The 17,691-nt window shown below is 68.0% G+C and overlaps 5 protein-coding genes across 5 annotated transcripts; 2 read left to right on the forward strand and 3 right to left on the reverse strand.

Moving 5' to 3' along the window:
- Nucleotides 1–73: 73 nt before the first annotated feature.
- On the forward strand, nucleotides 74–3,020 carry RHOBADRAFT_56274 (uncharacterized protein; the record flags this gene model as incomplete). Its single annotated transcript, XM_018418271.1, has 7 exons — nucleotides 74–602; nucleotides 1,073–1,185; nucleotides 1,299–1,403; nucleotides 1,477–1,542; nucleotides 1,632–1,700; nucleotides 1,769–2,779; nucleotides 2,885–3,020. The coding sequence occupies 7 exons, from the start codon at nucleotides 74–76 to the stop codon at nucleotides 2,903–2,905; spliced, it is 1,914 nt and encodes a 637-aa protein (XP_018267939.1). The 3' UTR covers nucleotides 2,906–3,020.
- A 38-nt stretch (nucleotides 3,021–3,058) lies between these two features.
- RHOBADRAFT_56275 (uncharacterized protein) lies at nucleotides 3,059–5,302 on the reverse strand (the record flags this gene model as incomplete). Its single annotated transcript, XM_018418272.1, has 6 exons — nucleotides 3,059–3,755; nucleotides 3,835–4,184; nucleotides 4,304–4,448; nucleotides 4,603–4,736; nucleotides 4,795–4,908; nucleotides 4,979–5,302. The coding sequence occupies 6 exons, from the start codon at nucleotides 5,300–5,302 to the stop codon at nucleotides 3,140–3,142; spliced, it is 1,683 nt and encodes a 560-aa protein (XP_018267940.1). The 3' UTR covers nucleotides 3,059–3,139.
- Nucleotides 5,303–9,214: 3,912 nt separating this feature from the next.
- On the reverse strand, nucleotides 9,215–10,086 carry RHOBADRAFT_307 (uncharacterized protein; the record flags this gene model as incomplete). Its single annotated transcript, XM_018412918.1, has 3 exons — nucleotides 9,215–9,307; nucleotides 9,391–9,648; nucleotides 9,757–10,086. Coding segments are annotated over 3 exons (681 nt in total), but the record flags the coding sequence as incomplete, so codon positions are not given.
- Nucleotides 10,087–10,839: 753 nt separating this feature from the next.
- RHOBADRAFT_39933 (uncharacterized protein) lies at nucleotides 10,840–15,418 on the forward strand (the record flags this gene model as incomplete). Its single annotated transcript, XM_018413669.1, has 10 exons — nucleotides 10,840–10,956; nucleotides 11,034–12,148; nucleotides 12,229–12,710; nucleotides 12,862–13,133; nucleotides 13,238–13,758; nucleotides 13,860–14,577; nucleotides 14,661–14,666; nucleotides 14,743–14,771; nucleotides 14,867–15,137; nucleotides 15,206–15,418. The coding sequence occupies 10 exons, from the start codon at nucleotides 10,840–10,842 to the stop codon at nucleotides 15,257–15,259; spliced, it is 3,585 nt and encodes a 1,194-aa protein (XP_018267942.1). The 3' UTR covers nucleotides 15,260–15,418.
- Nucleotides 15,419–15,464: 46 nt separating this feature from the next.
- RHOBADRAFT_39937 (uncharacterized protein) lies at nucleotides 15,465–17,048 on the reverse strand. The gene is made up of 7 exons (XM_018413670.1): nucleotides 16,998–17,048; nucleotides 16,841–16,925; nucleotides 16,484–16,776; nucleotides 16,268–16,418; nucleotides 15,941–16,196; nucleotides 15,812–15,856; nucleotides 15,465–15,727 (listed from the first exon to the last, which is right to left on the reverse strand). The coding sequence occupies exons 2-7, from the start codon at nucleotides 16,918–16,920 to the stop codon at nucleotides 15,506–15,508; spliced, it is 1,047 nt and encodes a 348-aa protein (XP_018267943.1). The 5' UTR covers nucleotides 16,921–16,925; nucleotides 16,998–17,048; the 3' UTR covers nucleotides 15,465–15,505.
- Between the last annotated feature and the right edge of the window lie 643 nt (nucleotides 17,049–17,691).

Below are 17,691 nucleotides of genomic sequence, written 5' to 3' on the forward strand. Positions count from 1 at the left end.
GCAAGCTCTCAGCTCCTCTCTCCTCCTCGCTACCCACAGCTCGGCTCAGCTCACGAGGCCCACACACCGCACCATGAGCAGCCAGTACAGCAACTACCCGGGCCACAACCCCTCGGCCGCCCCGTCTCGCCCTCCACCCGGCGCCCCCGGCCCTCCTCCTGGCCCGCCTTACGCCGCCGCGCCCTACGGCGGCGGGCCCCAGCGCGGCGCCTACCAGCCCTACGGCGGCGACCGCGGTGCCCACCGCCCGGGCCCGTACGACGACCGCGAGCGCGGTGCAGCAGCAGGTGCAGGCGCGGGAGGGTACGGCGGCGCGAGGGACAGCGGGTGGGGCGCAGGGCGCGGCGGCGCTCCGGCCGGCGGCATGGGCGGCAGGAGGCGCAGCGCGAGCCCGGACTACAGCCGTGGCGGAGCGGGCGGCGGCGCAGCAGCAGGTGGACCGCCCGCGAGGGGATACGGCGGCGACGACCGCGGTGGGTACGGGCCGCCGCAGGGTGGTGGGTACGGCGGCTACGGCGGTGGACCGCCTCGCGGGCCTCCTGGTGGCTACGGCGGCGGCGGCGGCGGTGGTGGGAGCGCGTTCGGGCGGCAGGACCTCGGCGGTGCGTCCCCTCTTTCCCTTCTCCCATCCTCTTCCTCGTCACACATCCTCTTCGACTCGCAACGTCGTCGTCTTTTCACGTCACGTCTCGTGCGGCGAGTCGGCAGTCGAGCCCATCGGCGAGTGCGCGGGCAGAGCGCGAGCGCTCGACGGAAATGCTGCACGCGAGGGCAGAGCTCGCTCGACACGCGCGACGTGTCCATGATCGTCAGGAGGCGAGCGGCGTGTGTGCGCGCAAGGAAAGGCGAGAAGCGTCCGCGTCAGCGTCAGCGTCGGGAGCGCGAGTCGTGCGGCAGCGGCGCACAGGTCTCGGATACAGCTTTCCTCGCCCGTCTCGCACTCGCTCGAGCAGAACCCGTCCGGCGAGCCTCAACGAGAGCGAACTGACCCTTTCTCGTGCCCACGTCCCCCTGCCTCGCCCCTTCGTCCTCGCCCCCTCTCGCCCTTCGCGCCTCGTTCGTTGCCGCACAGACCCTTTCGCCCGTGGTGGACCGGCGCCCGGCGAGCGCGACGAGGGCGAGGTCATCCGCCAGAGGGTCAACCGCGAGAGACCGTGCCGCACCCTGTTTGTGCGCAACCTCAAGGTGCGTCGGCGCGCTCGCTCCCGGACCTTCGCGCGCTCGAGAGGCCTCGTTCTCTCGGCGCACGTCGATGCAGTAGAGCGAGCCCTGACTCGTCCTCGTACCCTCCCCTGCAGTTTGGCCTCATGCCCGAGGACGTGCGCCGGCCGTTTGCCGAGATCGGCGACATTAAAACGTTCTTCGACCTCGTCGAGAAGCGCGCCATCGCGTTCGTCACCTACGTGAGCCCGCCTCTGCTTCCTCTCTCGGTCGACGCCCGACGTTCACGTCACTGACGATCTCGACACCTTGCAGTACGATGCGCGTGCGGCGATGATGGCCAAGGACCGCATGCACCAGTTCCCGCTCATGGGGCGGCCCGTGCGTCGCTCTCTCTGTCTCCCTCTCGCGCGCAGCGTGTCCTCCTCGTACACGTCGACTGACTCTCGCCCTTGTTCACCCACCCGCAGATGGACGTGCACTACTCGCTGCCGCGCGACGCCGACCTCGCCAAGGGCTGCGACCGCGAGACGGGCCAGGTGCGTCGGCCCTGCTCTCCCTCTCTCTCTCTCTCCTCGCCTCGCTGTACTGACTCTCGCACCCACAGGGCACGCTCTCGATCAAGATCCGCAACGGCCCGCCGGGCCTGTCGTCGGGCCCGTCCGACCACGACATCCACCAGCGGTTCGCGCCCTTTGGCGACATCAAGCTCGTGTTTGCCGACCCTCGCCGCGACGACATCAAGTACATCGAGTACTTTGACTCGCGCGGCGCCGTCAAGGCGTACGACCACCTCAACGGGACCCCGTTCCCGGGCGGCGGCACGCTCGACCTCGCGTTCGAGTGGGACAAGCCCGCGCCGGCTCCGCCGCCCGTGCCCGTGCCCGCCCAGCCGCCGCAGGCGTCGAACGGCGGCTACGGCTACCAGCAGCCGCCCGGCGCGGGCGCGTACGGCGGCCCGCCCCCTCCTCCTCACGGCGCGTCGCCTTACCCGGGCGGCGCGTCGCCTTACCCCGGCGCACTTCCCCCTCCTCCTGCCGCCATGTCGCCCTACGGCGCAGCTGCACCTCCTCCCGGCGCCGGCGCCGCCGCCGCCCCGGCTCCCGCCCCTCACGGCGTCGACCACGCCAAAAAGATGCAGGACCTCCTCGCGTCGCTCGTCGCCAACAACCAGGGCGCGCTCGGCGCGGGCGCCGCGCAACAGAGCCAGTACGGCGCCCCGCAGCAGCAGCAGTACAGCCACGGCTACCCGTCGTACGCGCCCGGGCCCACCCCGGCACCGCCCGCCGCTCAGGCCGCCGCGCCTTACAGCGGCGCGTCGCCGCTCCCGCCGGCCGTCGGTAGCCCGCTCGGCGCGGCCGCACCGTCGTCAGCGTCGGCGTCGGCGTCGTCGAGCCTGCCCGCAGCGGTGACGAGCCTACTCGCGCAGGCGGCGGGCGCGCCAGGCCGTCCTTCTTCGGCCGGCGGTGCGCCGTCGCAGGACGGCGGCTCGACGCCCCAGCAGCAGCAGCAGCAGGGCGGCGGGTACTCGCCTGCTCCCGCCAACGGGCCGGCGTCGCCGCAGGCGCAGGGTCAGGCGCAGGCCCCGGCGCAGGTCCAAGCGCTCCTTGCTCTCCTCGTGCGTCTTCCTCTCCTCTCTCTCTCCCTCTCTCTCCTTCTCTCCTCGTCGACCAGTCTCTCTGTCGGTGGACCAGCACTGACAATCCTCGACGCTCGTGCGCAGGCGCAGCAGAAGCAGGGCTGAGCAACTCGTTCAGGGTCGACGAGGTGGTCGAGCAGGGGAGGAGAGGCTTGTGCGCGCAAAAGGGTCGAGCTAGCTTTTATCGTGTCGTCACTGTAACTCTGTCCGATTATACCTCTCGGTCTCTCGAGAGCGTCGTTCTCTGCGTCGCTCGTGGTGGTCGTGCAAGAGCGCCCTCGGCCGATGTCGTTGCAGCCATCCTCCTGCCTCGTCTCGTCTCGTCCGCCAGCGACCGCTCTACAAGCCGGCGAGCGCCCCCTCGACCGCCTTGCTCCACACCTTCTCGCTCTGCCCGACCGCGCGCCCGAGCTGCCGCTTGAGCGACTCGACCTCGCGCTCGAGGTCGGCCGCCCGGCGCCGCTCCCGCTCGAGCGCGTCGCCCGCCCCAGCCCCAGCTCCCGCCGCGCCCGCACCTGCACCAGCTGCGCCCGCTGCGGCCGAGAGCGCGTACGGCGAGAGGCCCGCCGCCGGCGAGAGCAGCTCGCGCACGTCGCTCGCGCGGCCGATGCGCACGTCGACCGTTCGCGCGCCCGTGCCGCCGCGCTCGCGGTCGCCAGGCGGGACGACGGTGCGGCCCATGCCCTGGGGCATGATGGCGCGCTGCGGGAGGTCGGGCGCGCCGCCTGCGGCGGTCGAGGTCGAGCCGGTCGAGGCGGACGCGGCGCCGAGCTCGGCCGGGCGCAGGAGCGACACGAGCGAGGTGATGGGGCCGGGCGAGGTGGATGAGGGAGGTGGGGCGAGGATGCGCGAGGCGAGGAGAGAGGGGAGAGAGAGGACGTGGGTGTGCGTCGACGAGGTGCCGACGAGGAGGGTGGGCGAGAAATGCGAGAGGTGCAACGCCGTGATCGTATCACTGTGTGTTATGGAGCTCGTGTCAATGAGGCGTCGACGACGAGGGAGAAAGAGGAGATGAGGGAAAGCGAGCGACGCACGGGACCTCGTAAACCTCTCCCTCCTTGACGCTCTCCTCCGGTCCTCCTCCCACGCGCTCCGTCTCTCCTCGCCCACCGCCACCAACCGGCTCAGCGACCTCGATCCCAAACTCGTCACGCCGCTTGCGGTACAAGTTGACGCGCACGACCCGGCTGCCCGCCGCTGCAGGTGCTGGTGCCGCATCGACAGCGGCCGAGCTCGAGGTGGACGTCGACGAGGAGGAAGAGGTAGACGACGGGCCGGCGGCGAAGAAGAAGCGCTCGAGGGCGTCGACGGCGACGTGCGTGACCGGGTGCGGGAACGAGAAGGTCGACAGGAGCGACGCAGGCGAGGTCGACAGGTCCCAGATCTGCGGGGCGAGGCGCGAGAGAGTGCGTCAGGCGATGTCCTGCTGCCGGCAGAGCGCAGGTAAAGGGCCCCTGCGAGGCCGATCGTGCGCCCAAGGAGGCAGAGAGCGCGCCGACGCACCTTGACGGTCGAATCCATCGAGGCGGTCACGACCCGGCAATGCGGGAACGTGCCCATGCCGACGGCGACGTCGGTCACGGCGAGCGTGTGGTCCGACAGGGTCGCGAATGGCGCAGGCGGGTTCATGGGCGTCGCGGCGAGGAGGCTGTTTCGAGGAGGGAGGGCGAGAGAGTCAGTAAGACGGACGGGCCGGGCGCGAAAGAAGATGGCGAGGGACAGGAAGTGCGAGAAGGAAAGGAGATGGAGAGAGGGGGAGAGGGCAGGGTGGACCGAGAGGGACAGGGATCGCAGAGACGCACCGACCGAGAGCCCACACGGACACGCCGGCGTCCTCGCTCGCACTGACCAGCGCGGCGCCGTCGTCCGAGAACTCGAGCGCGCTCACAGCCCGGTAGTGCGCGTCGACCGTCACGAGCAGGTTGCCGCTCGACATCTGGGTGTTCAACGCGGTCAGGTCGTGCGGGAGAAGGAGGAGGAGGGCAGGGACGCACCTCCCACAAAAAGATGCGGCCGTCAGGCGTACCGCCTGCCATGTAGAGGCCATCGCGGCTGACGGTCATGACCGAGAGGCGCACGGGCGGGATGAGGCGGTGGTGCGTCGTCTCCTGCGAGCGTTCGAGTGAGGGGTGAGCGCGCGCGAGAGGGTGGGGACAGAGACGGAGAGCGGGGGCGCACCCGGGTAAAGTTCCACACGTTGACCGCGGCCCTGCCGTCCTTGCCGCCGAGTCCAGCGATGAAGCCGCCGCTGCCGTTGGCGCCCTCGACGACGGCGAGCGTCCTCCGGCCCTCCAAGCTCTGCTCGTTGTCCGGGTCGCCCGCGCGCTTCTTGGCCGTTCCACCAGCAGTCAGAGTGCCCGAGTTGGCGGTCGGCGCGCGGAACGAGTAGACGAGCGCGCCCGTGAGCGGGTTGTGGAGCGAGAGGGTCGGGAGGGGGGACGACGAGGCCGTCGACGACAGGACGAGCTCGGTCAGCGGGGCCGTGGTCGTGTGTGGTGCCATGGCTGTCGACTGTCGGTGCTCGCAGGGCTGGCGAGCTTGTGGCGAGAGCACGAGAGGTCTGTCGGACGCAGATGAGCTCGACCACGCTCAACGACTCGCTGCACCGCCCACATCGCTCTCTGAGCTGCTCGCTGGACATGCAGGGACCCGCTCTATCGTTGCAGCCGACTCGCACACGCGAGCGGACGAATGCACCAGGCGCAGCTCTCGGACCCTCTCACTCTCGACTCGGGAACCGCTCGAGGACAGGACAAACACCGACTCGTTGCAGCTCGAAGAGCACCCCTGCCTCGTCCACCTCGCACGCACCACAGACCCGAGAGACAGAGAGAGAGCGCCTGCGCGAGAGAGAGGAATCTGCGAGGCGAGGCAGAGAGAGGTCAGTGCCCGTCCTTTGCTCCCTCGCTCGTGCTCGGTGTGTTTGCCGCCAAAGCGGCTCAGTATCCTGGTACGTGTATCGGCATTCTGCCCCCTGCGACAGGGGTAGATGGATCCGACGGAGAAAGAAGACATGAGGAGATGTGGTTGTCGTCGTTGACGCTCGACGGGGGCGGGAGGGAGAGGCGAGAGGATGGGGGAGGGCTCACCAGCTGGGTCGACGAAGCACTCGGGCTTGGCTAGGCGCATAGGCGAGGCGAGAGTCGAGCTGCAGGAGCGCGTGCGCGAGAGAGTCAGTGACCGTGCCCGTCGTCGCTCGAGCTGCTCCTCCCCGTGTGCGCTGCACCGCCGCCGTGCACATCGTCGTTGTTGTACACTCTGATACCGTTGTAGTAGGATTTGGTGTGTCCTCGTGGGTGGTTGCGGGCGGGGATCTTACTCCCGCCGCGCATCGGTCGAGAGATAATTGTGTCTTCATAGTGAAGCCAGCCGACTCGTGCGGGGCGTGCGGGCACTCGTAGAGAAGGGAGGGAGACTGTGGACGCACAGATTGAAGAGCTAGACAACGGTGCAAGGCGGACGAGCCGGTCGACGGCTGTGAGCGAGGTCGGGCCCGAGCAGCACGACCGGCGCCAGTCGCGGTCGCGCGCACTGGGCGGTGGGTGGGCAATGTTCTGGCGGAGCGCTGTCGTGGCCGCGCTGCGCTGGTCGGGGCAACTGGCGCGAGTGGGCGAGTCGAGAAAAAGGTGCGGGTCGAGGGCGAGGTCGGACAGGTACGGGGCGAGGCCGTGTGCCGCTGGAGAGGCTAGGGTCGGGGTATGGCAGCTGGTGCGAGTGCCCAGAAGCTCGCTCAAGCGTCGAAGTGTGAGGGTGAGGGTCAAGAGGGAGAGTGAAGAGCGAGTGGACCCTTGCGACGTCGGAGAAGTCGAGGCCGCCGCCGACTTGCCAAACTGGGACGCGCTCGACTTGCGGTCAGGCCTCGCTCGCTCGCTCGTCGCTCTCCTGCTCGCTGCACGAGGCGCCCTGTCGCCGCAAGCGAGCTCTCGGGCGAGGCAACCTCTCGCGTCTCTCGCTCTCCCTCGCCGCCAGGCCCGAGGACTCTGCTCGACCGCTGCAACTCGCGCTGCATCGCACGCCCAACGCGGCCCGACCGCTCTACTCGACCGCGCCGACGAGCACAAAGACGACCTCGGCCTCCTCGACGGCGCCTGCCTGGGCGAGCACGGCGAGCCAACCGGCAGGGACGAGGCTGAGCGCCGGCGCGGCGGCCTCGTCCTCGTCGGCGCCGAGCTTGAGGCCGAGGACGCGCTGTGCGAGGGCGCGCACTGCGGAAGAAAGGAATCGGATCAGTAACGATGCTGCGCGAGGAACAGGCTCGGGGAGAGGAGAGAGAGAGCAGGGGCGCACCTTGGGTTGCCGAGCCGACCTCGTGCCGGTAGAACGCGCGCACCTGCGCGACGTCGTGTCGTGCGAGGCCCGGGAGCGGGTGCGGGTCATGCTCGTCTGCGCGCGAGAAGACAAGGAGGAAGGCGGGACGAGTCAGGCTTGAACGAGGAGGGAGGAGGGAGAGAGACGGATGAGGGAGAGCGAGACGCACCCAGCGAGCACGCGAGGACGGCGAGCGCGCTCCCTCGAGCGTCGTGCGCCGAGGGATTGCTCGAGATCAACGGCGTCGCCGGCGAGCGGTGGTACACGACCGGGAGCGCCGTCGTGTTCGAAACTGCGCGACGAGGTGCAGGGTCGGTCAGTCCTCGTCGCAGCGGTACCACCTCGTCGGCGTTGACAGAGGGAGTACAAGAGAGAGTGGACGCACCCGTCTCCATCCGCACGCAGCGCCCGTATTCGTCCCACCTTCTCTCGTCCGCCGCCCTCTCCCCCGCTCGGTCCTCGCCCTCCTCGTCGCTGCTCTCCGCCCCCTCCCAGTCGACGACGCGTGTCCCACCGCCGCAGTACGTCACCTGCCACTCGACGGGCGCGCCTCGTGGGAGCGCCGCAGCCTCGACGACGACAAGCGGCGGGACCGACTCGTCGTCGAGGTCCTCATCGGCCTCGTCGTCCGAGCCGTGCTCCGGGTCCGCCTCGGCCTCGCTCTGCTCCTCGTCCTCCTCCTCGACATCTTCAGGCGCTGCCGCCGCCGCCGCCCGCCAGACCGCCGCACCCGCCTCGACCCTCCTGCGCCACTCGTAGTCGCCCTCGACCGGCGCGAGCCACAGCACGCCGGCCTCCTTCCTGCGGCGCTCACCTCCTGCGAGAGCGGGCAGCGACGCGTCGGCGATGCGGTGCGCGTGTTGCATGGCAAGGGCCGCGGCGTGCGAGAAGCCGTGGTCGGACGAGGAGGGCGAGGAGGAGGGAGGGGCAAGAGGGAGCGCGAGCGTCGAGGGGAGGAGCGGGATCTGGCCGGCGACGAACAGGCGGTTGGCGGTCTGTGAGTTGCGCGGGAGGAAAGGGAGGGGTCAATCCGGGTCGTCGACGAGGAGGAGGGGAGGAACCAGCGACGCACGAGGACCGACTGCGAGTACGGCCCGATGTTGGCCGGCGCCCAGTAGCTCAACCCTTGCACGTGCAGCGCCTTGCGCTCTTCGCTCGCCCCTGCTCCCGCGCCGGGCAAGCGCGCGACGCCCTCGAGCTTGACCCTCCAGGCGCCCTTGCCCTCTCCCCCGCTCGGCACCTCGACGCACGCGCGCGTCGGCGGCGACGTGCCGAAGTAAGACGCGTAGACGGCGTTGATGCGCGGGAAGAGGGACATCGTGGACGAGGAGGAGGCGGATGAGGTGGTCGAGAGGTAGACGGTGAGGTGGGCGAGCGAGAGGAGGGTCGCGCCATGCGAGCCGAGCAGATCTGCAGGCCGGTCAAAGCGTCAGGTCATGAGTGCTCGCCTCGAGAGTAGATCCAGGCGCGAAAGGGAGAGGGAGAAAGGACGAGGGAGAAGCGGGGACGCACCGACGAGCACCTCGAAGCACGCTCGGACCTCGTCCTCGATCTCGACCGCCTCGCCGCGCCTCGACGGGGTCGCCACCACGTCCGAGACGTACAGCCACCCGTCGCGCGTCGCACAGGTCGACGAGCCTTGAGCGCCTGCGACCTCGCTCGCGCCCGGACCGACGCCCACCGCGACTCGCCGTCGAGCCTCGGCTGGCACCGCGCTCCCGCCCTGGCCCTCGCCCTGAGCCACTTGCACCCACTCGCGCTCCCTCCCCTTGCCCGCCCTCGCGTATGCCCTCCTCCCCCTCCTCTCCCACTCGCGCGTCTCGACCCCCTCGACCCTGGGCACTCTCACGCTCGCGCGACACAGCTCCCTCGCGCGCTCCCACCGTGCGGCGCCGTGCTCTGCGCCGGCGTACGTCGGCTTGAGCGGCGAGAGCGAGAGGGCGTCGAGGTGCCAGTGGGCGACGGTCGCGTTCGGGTCGGGGACCGAGGTGACAAGGGTGGTGGCGTCGCTGTGTGAGATGAGGGTGTCAGTGTCGCGAAAGACCATCGATACGACGAGTCGGAGGGAATCTCAGAACCGGGAAGAAGGAGAGTGAGAGGGACGCACAGCTGGACCCGCCGGAGGAAGAGCGGTGCGTCGAGCGTGAACGTCTCGTACTCGCCGCCCTCGCCACACGGGTGCGTGTCGTAGATCTTGTTCTGCGTGCCGCGCTCGTGACGATCAGGACAGGCGTTCGAGGAACGACAGAGAGAGAGGGAGAGAGAGAGAGAGCGGGACGCACGAGCTTGAGAAGAGTCGGCTGCATCTGGGCGAGCGTCTTGCCCAAGTGCTGGACGCCGAGCCCTGCGCCGGCGACCTTGACGAGGATGCTCTCGATGTCGGCGTCGACCATGTCGGCGAGGAGGTCCTTCTGGTCGCGCTCCCACAGGTAGGCGAGCGGGACGAGGCCGAGGCGGGCGCAGACGTGCTCGACGCGCACGCGCTGGTAGTTGGACAGGATGGCGCCGACCGTGATGGCCTTGACGTCCGGGTGGGCGAGCTGCGGGCGTGCGAGGCAGGGTCAGCTGGGTTGCGGACGAGCATGTGGGGGAGGGGGGCGAGGAGGAGGAGGAGTGAGGGAGAGAGGGAAGGGGGGACTCGCCTTGACCTTGACGAGGAGGTCGTACAGGTCCTCAGTCTCGTCGCCTTGGTCGTCGGCCGTCGTCGTCGCCGCTGTGCCCTCGCGCGAGCCGTACTCTGCGCGCTGGTTCCTCGCGGTGCCCGTGATGGTGTGGGTGACAAGCGGGAGGTCGAGGGCGTCGGCGAGGGTGGCGAGTCCGGATGAGCCGACGGTCTGGTACATGAACGAGTCGAGCTCGTCCTGGCCTCGAGGCGGCACGAGGGACGCGAGGGCGACGGGGAGGTGACCCTCGACGACGGCGGCGTGCAGGGTGTAGACCGAGTCCTTGCCGCCGGACAGGAGCGCGCACACCTTCATGGCTCGCAGCTCTCTCGCGAGTTGGTACAGGCGAGCAGAGCGAGGTTCGGAGATGAGATCAGAGCGGAGTCCGCGCTCGAGCGAGAGGCGGCGTCGCAGCTCGAGCACCAGCTTTCCGGGCTTGGTTCTTTCGGTAGATTCGGAGAGCAGACTCTCAGAGAGGCTTACGCCGAGCCAGAACGACCCCCTGAGGCTGTCGCGTTGAGCATTTGCGCCCGCCGACTTCATCTCTGGAGCCTCGCTCGTCCCCGTCTCGCTCACTCCACCTCGGCTCAGCTCGACCAGGCGCACCTCGCCATGCCGCCCAAGAACAAGGTCGCAGCCGCGCGTGCAGCCCTCGCAGCCCGCAAGGCCGCAGCCGCCAACGCCGGCCCTCCTCCCTCGTCCTCGGCACCTCCTCCCGCCGCCGCAGCCGCCGCCAGCAACGACGACGACTCGTCCGTCTCGCCACCAGCAGCAGGACCCGTCCCATCATCGTCCAAGCAGCCTGCACCGAGCGACCAGGCCGCGTTCCCGCCCGCGGCCACCCTCCCCTCTGAGCCCATGGAGCTCGACGAGACGGCAGAGACGGGCGAGGGCAACGACACCGACATGCGCGACGCCGAGCCCGAGGTCGACGTCAGCAGGGCCCACAACACGGTCCCGCCTCGCTCCACCACGGCCAAGTCCAACCCGTCCGCTGCACCACCTCTACCACCCTCGGCAAAGGGCAAGGGCAAGGCCAAGGCGCGCGACCAGGGCGGCGAGGGCCACATGGCGGCGCTCCAAGACGTCGCAAAGGACCCGCGACACCTCGCCCAGGGCCTCGAGGCCCTCGGCCAGGAGACGTTCAACGGCAAGAGCCTCACCGACCCCATCAAGTCGGTCACGGTGCGTCCGCTCTCTCTCTCTCTCTCGTCCTCCTAGTCTCGAGTCGCAGAGTCTGACTACGTCTCCTCACCCTGCAGGACAAGTGGGACCTCCTGCCGGCGTTCCTCGCCGTTAAAGGTCTCGTCAAGCAGCACATCGACTCGTTCAACTACTTTGTCGACGTCGACTTGCAGGCCATCCTGCGCGCCAACGCCCGCATCACGTCCGACGTCGACCCCAACTTCTTCCTCGAGTACACCGACATCCGCGTCGGCGCGCCCGAGCGGCCCGACGACAACGCAGCGACGAGCCAGATCACGCCGCACGAGTGCCGCCTGCGCGACCTGAGCTACTCGGCGCCCGTGTACGTCTCGGTGCGCTACACGCGCGGCCGCCAGGAGGTCGTCAGCAAGGGCATCCGCATCGGCCGCCTCCCGATCATGCTCCGCAGCAACAAGTGCATCCTCACGGGCAAGACCAAGGGCCAGCTCGCCGAGTACAACGAGTGCCCGCTCGACCCCGGTGGCTACTTTGTCGTCAAGGGCACCGAGAAGGTCATCCTCGTCCAGGAGCAGCTGTCCAAGAACCGCATCATCGTCGAGACCGAGCCCAAAAAGGGCCTCGTCCAGGCGTCGGTCACGTCGTCGACCCACGAGCGCAAGTCCAAGACGTACGTCCTCACCAAGCACGGCAAGATCTACCTCAAGCACAACTCGATCCACGAGGACATCCCGATCGCCGTCGTCCTGCGCGCGCTCGGCATCGTCTCGGCGCGCGAGATTGTCCAGCTCGTGTGCGGCAACGACGACGACCACCGCGCCGCGTTCGCCATCAACATCGAGGAGCTCGACGACCTCAAGACCAAGGCCGGCGCGCCCATCCCCGTCCAGACGCAGCAGCAGGCGCTCGACTACATCGGCCACCGCGTCAAGGTCATCCGCAAGACGCCCGGCGCGCCCGGGTCCGGCGGCGGCTTCGGCGGCGGCGGCGGCGGCGCGTTCGGCGGTGGCGGGTGGGCGCCCAAGCGCCCGGCGAGCGACGAGGCGCTCGAGGTGCTCGCGACCGTCGTCCTCGCGCACGTGCCCGTCGAGGACCTTAACCTGCGGCCCAAGGCCATCTACATCGCCAACATGGCCCGCCGGGTCCTCCTCGCCATGAACGACCCCAAGAACGTCGACGACCGCGACTATGTCGGCAACAAGCGTCTCGAGTTGTGCGTCCTCTCTCTCCCTCTCTCTCGTCAGTCCGACAGGGTCCCTGACGCCGAGGACGCTCGATCCTTCTTCCGCACAGGGCCGGTCAGCTCCTGTCGCTCCTGTTCGAGGACCTGTTCAAGAAGTTCAACCACGACCTCAAGACCAACATCGACAAGATCCTCAAGAAGGCCAACCGCGCGACCGAGTTTGACGCCATCAAGCAGTTCCAGCTCCACGGCGACGGCATCACCCAGGGCTTTGTGCGCGCCATCTCGACCGGCAACTGGTCGCTCAAGCGGTTCAAGATGGAGCGAGCCGGGATCACGCACGTCCTGAGCCGGCTGTCGTTCATCTCGGCGCTCGGCATGATGACGCGCATCTCGTCCCAGTTCGAGAAGACGCGCAAGGTCAGTGGACCGCGTGCGCTCCAGCCGAGCCAGTGGGGCATGCTGTGCCCGAGCGACACGCCCGAGGGAGAGGCCTGTGGGCTCGTCAAGAACCTCGCCCTCATGACCCACATCACGACCGATGTCGACGAGGAGCCCATCTGGAACATCTGCTTCCTCATCGGCGTCGAAGGTGCGCCCCTCTTTCTCTCTCTCCCTCTCGTCGTCGTCGTCGTCGTCGTCGTCGTCGTAGTCGTCCGCCTCGAGCCGACCTGACATTTCTCTTTCCCTGCCCTCGCTCGTCCCCTCTCGTCTCCTCTCTCGTCCCACACCCACCCTCGCAGACATCAACGTCCTTGACGGCACCGAGATCTATGCCGAGGGGCATCTCGTCGTCTACCTGAACGGCAACGTGCTCGGCCTGACGCGCTGCGCGCCGCGCTTCGTGCGCACGTTCCGCCAGCTCCGCCGCGCCGGCCGCATCAACGAGTTTGTCAGCATCTACGTCAACCTGCAGCAGCAGGCGATCCACATCGCCAGCGACGGCGGTCGCATCTGTCGCCCGCTCATCATCGTCGAGAACCAGGCGAGCAAGGTCAAGGAGCTCCACATGAAGGTGCGCTCCACTTTCCACTCTTTCTCCCCCTCTCTCCTTCTGAGTCGTCTAGAGCGTCGTACTGACCGACTGTGCCCCTCCCTCGTCCGCCTCGCCCCCTGCAGATGCTGCGCGACAAGGTCATGACGTTCGACGATTTTCTGCGCAAGGGCCTCATCGAGTACCTCGACGTCAACGAGGAAAACGACGCCTACATCGCCTTGTACGAGAACGAGCTCAAGCCCGACACGACGCACCTCGAGATCGAGCCGTTCACGCTCCTCGGCGCCGTCGCCGGCCTCATCCCGTACCCTCACCACAACCAGTCGCCGCGCAACACGTACCAGTGCGCCATGGGCAAGCAGGCGATCGGCGCCATCGCGCACAACCAGTTGAACCGCATCGACACGCTCCTGTACCTCATGGTCTACCCGCAAACGCCCATGTGCCGCACGCGCACGATCGAGCTCATCGGGTACGACCAGCTGCCCGCCGGCCAGAACGCGACCGTCGCCGTCATGAGTTATTCGGGCTACGACATCGAGGACGCCCTCATCCTCAACCGCGCGAGCGTCGACCGCGGCTTCGGGCGCTGCCAGGTCTTCCGCAAGTACGTCACGCTCCTCAAGCGCTACCCGAACGGCATGTGCGTCCCTATCTCTCTCTCTCTCTCTCTCTCTCTCGTTCTCTCTCCTCGGGCGAGGCTCGTGCAGGGCGACCGTCACTGACGAGTCGACGTGCGCGCAGGTACGACCGCCTCGCCGACCCGCCCAAGAGCGAGACGGGCGAGGTCCTGCCCAAGTACGGCATCCTCGACCTCGACGGCCTCGCCCACATCGGCGAGCAGGTCAACCCGGGCCAGGTCTACATCAACAAGCAGACGCCGTCGAACGCGCACGACAACCAGCTCCCCGGCTCGGAGCAGGGCGGCGCGTCGGGCGGCGTCGGCGGCGCAGGCGGCGACTCGGCGCCGTCGTGGAAGAACACGGGCATGAGCTACCGCGGCCCGATCCCGGGCTACATCGACAAGGTGCTCCTCACCGACACCGACTCGGACTCGACCCTCGTCAAGGTCCTCATTCGCCAGACCCGTCGCCCCGAGCTCGGCGACAAGTTCTCGTCGCGCCACGGGCAAAAGGGCGTCTGCGGCCTCATCGTGCCGCAGGAGGACATGCCGTTCAACGACCAGGGCATCTGCCCCGACATCATCATGAACCCGCACGGCTTCCCCTCGCGCATGACGGTCGGCAAGATGCTCGAGCTCCTGAGCGGCAAGGCGGGCGTCCTGCGCGGCACGTTCGAATACGGCACGGCGTTCGGCGGCAGCAAGGCCGAGGACATGAGCCGCGTCCTGATCGACGCCGGGTACAGCTACGCCGGCAAGGACTACCTCACGAGCGGCATCACGGGCCAGCCCCTCGAGTGCTACGTCTACATGGGCCCCATCTACTACCAGAAGCTCAAGGTGCGTCCCCCTTCTCCCTCGTCGCGAGCGTCCTGCATGTCGAGCGCCGCACTGACCTCCTCTCGCCTTTCTCTCCCTCGCAGCACATGGTTCGTCCTACTCTCTCCGTTTCCAGACACGTAATGCCTCGTTACGCACCCTGACACTCTCTTCGCGCTCCCGCAGGTTCTCGACAAGATGCACGCTCGCGCTCGGTGCGTCTCCCCCTTTCCCCTCTCCCTCGAGCAGATCTTTCCTCGCCCACTCGAGCCTCTTTTGACCCTCTCTCTCTTCTCTCTCCTACTCGCAGTGGTCCTCGTGCCGTCCTCACCCGCCAGCCGACCGAGGGTCGCTCGCGCGACGGCGGCCTGCGCCTCGGCGAGATGGAGCGCGACTGCCTCATCGCCCACGGCGCGTCGCAGCTCCTCCTCGAGCGCCTCATGGTGTCGTCGGACGCTTTCAAGGTCGACGTCTGCCAAGAGTGCGGCTTCATGGGCTATAACGGGTGGTGCGCGAGGTGCAAGACGTCCAAGCGGGTCGTCAAGCTCATGCTCCCTTACGCCTGCAAGCTCCTCTTCCAGGTGCGCCTCTCTCTTCCTCTCTCGCACACGTAGCATGACCTGACCTCGTCGTTCCACACCCCTCGCAGGAGCTGCTCGCGATGAACATCGCGCCTCGTCTCGTCCTCGAGGACGCCGTTTAGATCTCCCTCTTCCCTCGCCCTGCCCTCATCTCCCCCTCACGACTTCCCTCACTCGCTCTCGCAAACTCGCATCCTCTCCCTTCCACTTCTCTCGATACCTCGTCCCTCCTTGGCCGTCTTTGGCACCCCCCTGTTGCAACAGTGCTCGTGATTCCTGTCCTTTCTCGACGAGCCTGCGAGCGAGAGCGCGTGCCCGAACGAGAGAGATGCGATACTGTGTGACAACATTCTACTGCAGCTCTAGATCTACAACGAGCGAACGACCCCACCTCGAGCCGCCGCTTCGCCACCGCCGAGGCCGACGAGCTCCTCGGCTTCGAGCCAGTCGAGCACGCCGGCGTAGCTCGTGAGCCCGTTGAACGCGATGCGGTCCCTCCTCGTGCGGAAGCGCGACTCGAGCATGTACGACGTGTGGCGGTGGAAGAGCGGGAAGATGAGGCCGTGGGCGGTCGAGAGGCGGACAAATTCCTGAGGGGTGCGAGCGCAAAGGAGGGGAAAAGGTTGATGTCAGGGACGGCGCAAAGGAGAGAGTGAAAGAGAGAGAAGACGCACCTGAACGGCAGCGTCGGGTGTCCGAGAGTGGCCGGCGAAGAGAGCCTGCGAGGCGGCAGAGGGAGGGAAATCGAGAGCGTCAGGAAGGCTCGTCGGACCTTCTCTCGACAGAAGAACAAGAGGACGCACCGGGTTCGCGAGCAGTCCTCGAGCGCTCATGACGCCCCGCACGCCCGTCTTCTCCCTCAGCGCCTCGCCGTCCTCCAGCGAGAAGACGTCGCCGTTCGCGACGACGGGCACGGCGCCCTTTGCGCAGCTCGTCGCGAACGCGATCCCTTCCGGGTTGACGGGGTGGCCCTCGGACGACTGATGGCGCGTACGGCCGTGCACCGTGAGAATGTCGGCGCCGCCGGCGAGGGCCTGCGTGACGAGCTCGTGGGTCCGTCTGCGCGCATCTCTGTCCTCGTCAGTCCGAGGCGGCGGCGAGGACGAGAGGAGAGTGAGAGTCGGACGCACGCAGGATCGTCGTCGATGCGGATCTTGACGCTGACCGGAAAGTTCCACCCGAGGCGCTGCTTGGTCGTCCGGACGAGGTCGCGCACGAGGTCAGGCTTGCGGAGCAGGGCACAGCCGATGCCCTCGTGATACGCCCACTTTTGCGGACAGCCTGCGCGACGATGGTGAGTGTCAGTGGCTGAGTAGGAGGACTTGAGAAGACGAGAGGGGACGGACCGCAGTTGAGGTCGATGCCGTCGACGTACGGCTTGGCGAGCTCTGCCGCCTCGGCGAGCTGCACGGGGTCGTTGGCCGCGAACTGGATCAGGAGACGACCCTTGACCTTGCGCATGCGCTTCGAGCGCGCGCTCGGCGACGCGTGGATCCCTCGAGACGGCTCGGGCGACGGGTCCCACTCGGCGACAGGAGAAGCGGCGTGCGCTTCTGGCAGGTAGAAGGTGCCGCGCTCGGTCGTGGACGTGCTGAAGTCGCTGTCGCGAGCGATGGCGGAGCGGCTGAACTCGGCGGCACTGTGTGAGGAGGCCCGGGTCAGCTCGGTGGGGGAGAGAGGGAACGAGGGGGAGGGCGACGCACAGCATCATGGGGGTCCAGACGAGGTGCGTCTCGTACTGGGAGACGAGTGCACGGAATGGAAGCTTGCCGTAACGGACCATGGGCGCTGCGAGGGGTGCAGGACGCGCAGGTCAGCTTCATCAGTCCGAGAGGGTGGGGGAGGAGGACGAGGACGGACCACACGCGTTGATGCCGTCAAACTCGCGCAGGAGCTCTTGTGGCAGTAGCTCCTCGGCCTCGTCGTCCCCCGCAGACCGTGCGCTGCTTGCAGCGTCGTGCGCGCTCATCTCGTCCGTGCTCACGAGGAGCGCGTCGCGGGCTCGCTGTGTCGCGGTGGCCGGTGCGGCGAGAGCGGCAGCAGGTGCGGCGAGTGTGCTGGCTCGCGTAGAGGAGCGTGGTGTGTGCCGTGCGGCAACTGGTCGTTGAGCGAGCCGAGCCACTCCGCCTCGCCGCCGCCGAGTCGGGGCGCGACCTCTCTCTCTTCTGCGAGGCCTGCTCTAGAGTGCGCCGTTTCGTGCGAGTTGAGCATAATCTGAGCGAGCTAAGGCCCGAACTGAGGGTCTGCGCGAACGAGGAGAAACAGAGCTCGCGTGCTCGCACGGTGCCTCTCACGTTCTCGACGACGTCCAAGGCGAGGTACGACAGCTCGTTGCAGTCGCAGCCAAGGAAGGGATCTAAGACGCAGTCCTGTATCAAGGAAGCTCGAACTATGGGGAGAGGGAGGGGCACAAACAGAGGGCGAGGTATCTACGAGAGGGGGAGAGGGGGAGACGGTGCTCTATAGACACGGGCGAGGGGGAGCGTAGGCACAGGGCGGCTGAACGACGAGGTACGAGGAGGGACGAGAGTGCGAGGGACGACCGCTGCGAAGC

Source organism: Rhodotorula graminis, assembly GCF_001329695.1.
Source record: "Rhodotorula graminis WP1 unplaced genomic scaffold RHOBAscaffold_18, whole genome shotgun sequence".
In the NCBI taxonomy this organism is placed as follows: domain Eukaryota; kingdom Fungi; phylum Basidiomycota; class Microbotryomycetes; order Sporidiobolales; family Sporidiobolaceae; genus Rhodotorula; species Rhodotorula graminis.

Coding starts and splice junctions, on each gene's coding strand:
- RHOBADRAFT_39937 (XM_018413670.1), bottom strand. CDS start 16,920: ATGGTCCGTTACGGCAAGCTTCCATTCCGTGCACTCGTCTCCCAGTAC. Junction 16,777..16,840: donor GTCTGGACCCCCATGATGCT/GTGCGTCGCCCT, acceptor CTCCTCACACAG/TGCCGCCGAGTTCAGCCGCT. Junction 16,419..16,483: donor CGGCATCGACCTCAACTGCG/GTCCGTCCCCTC, acceptor ATCGTCGCGCAG/GCTGTCCGCAAAAGTGGGCG.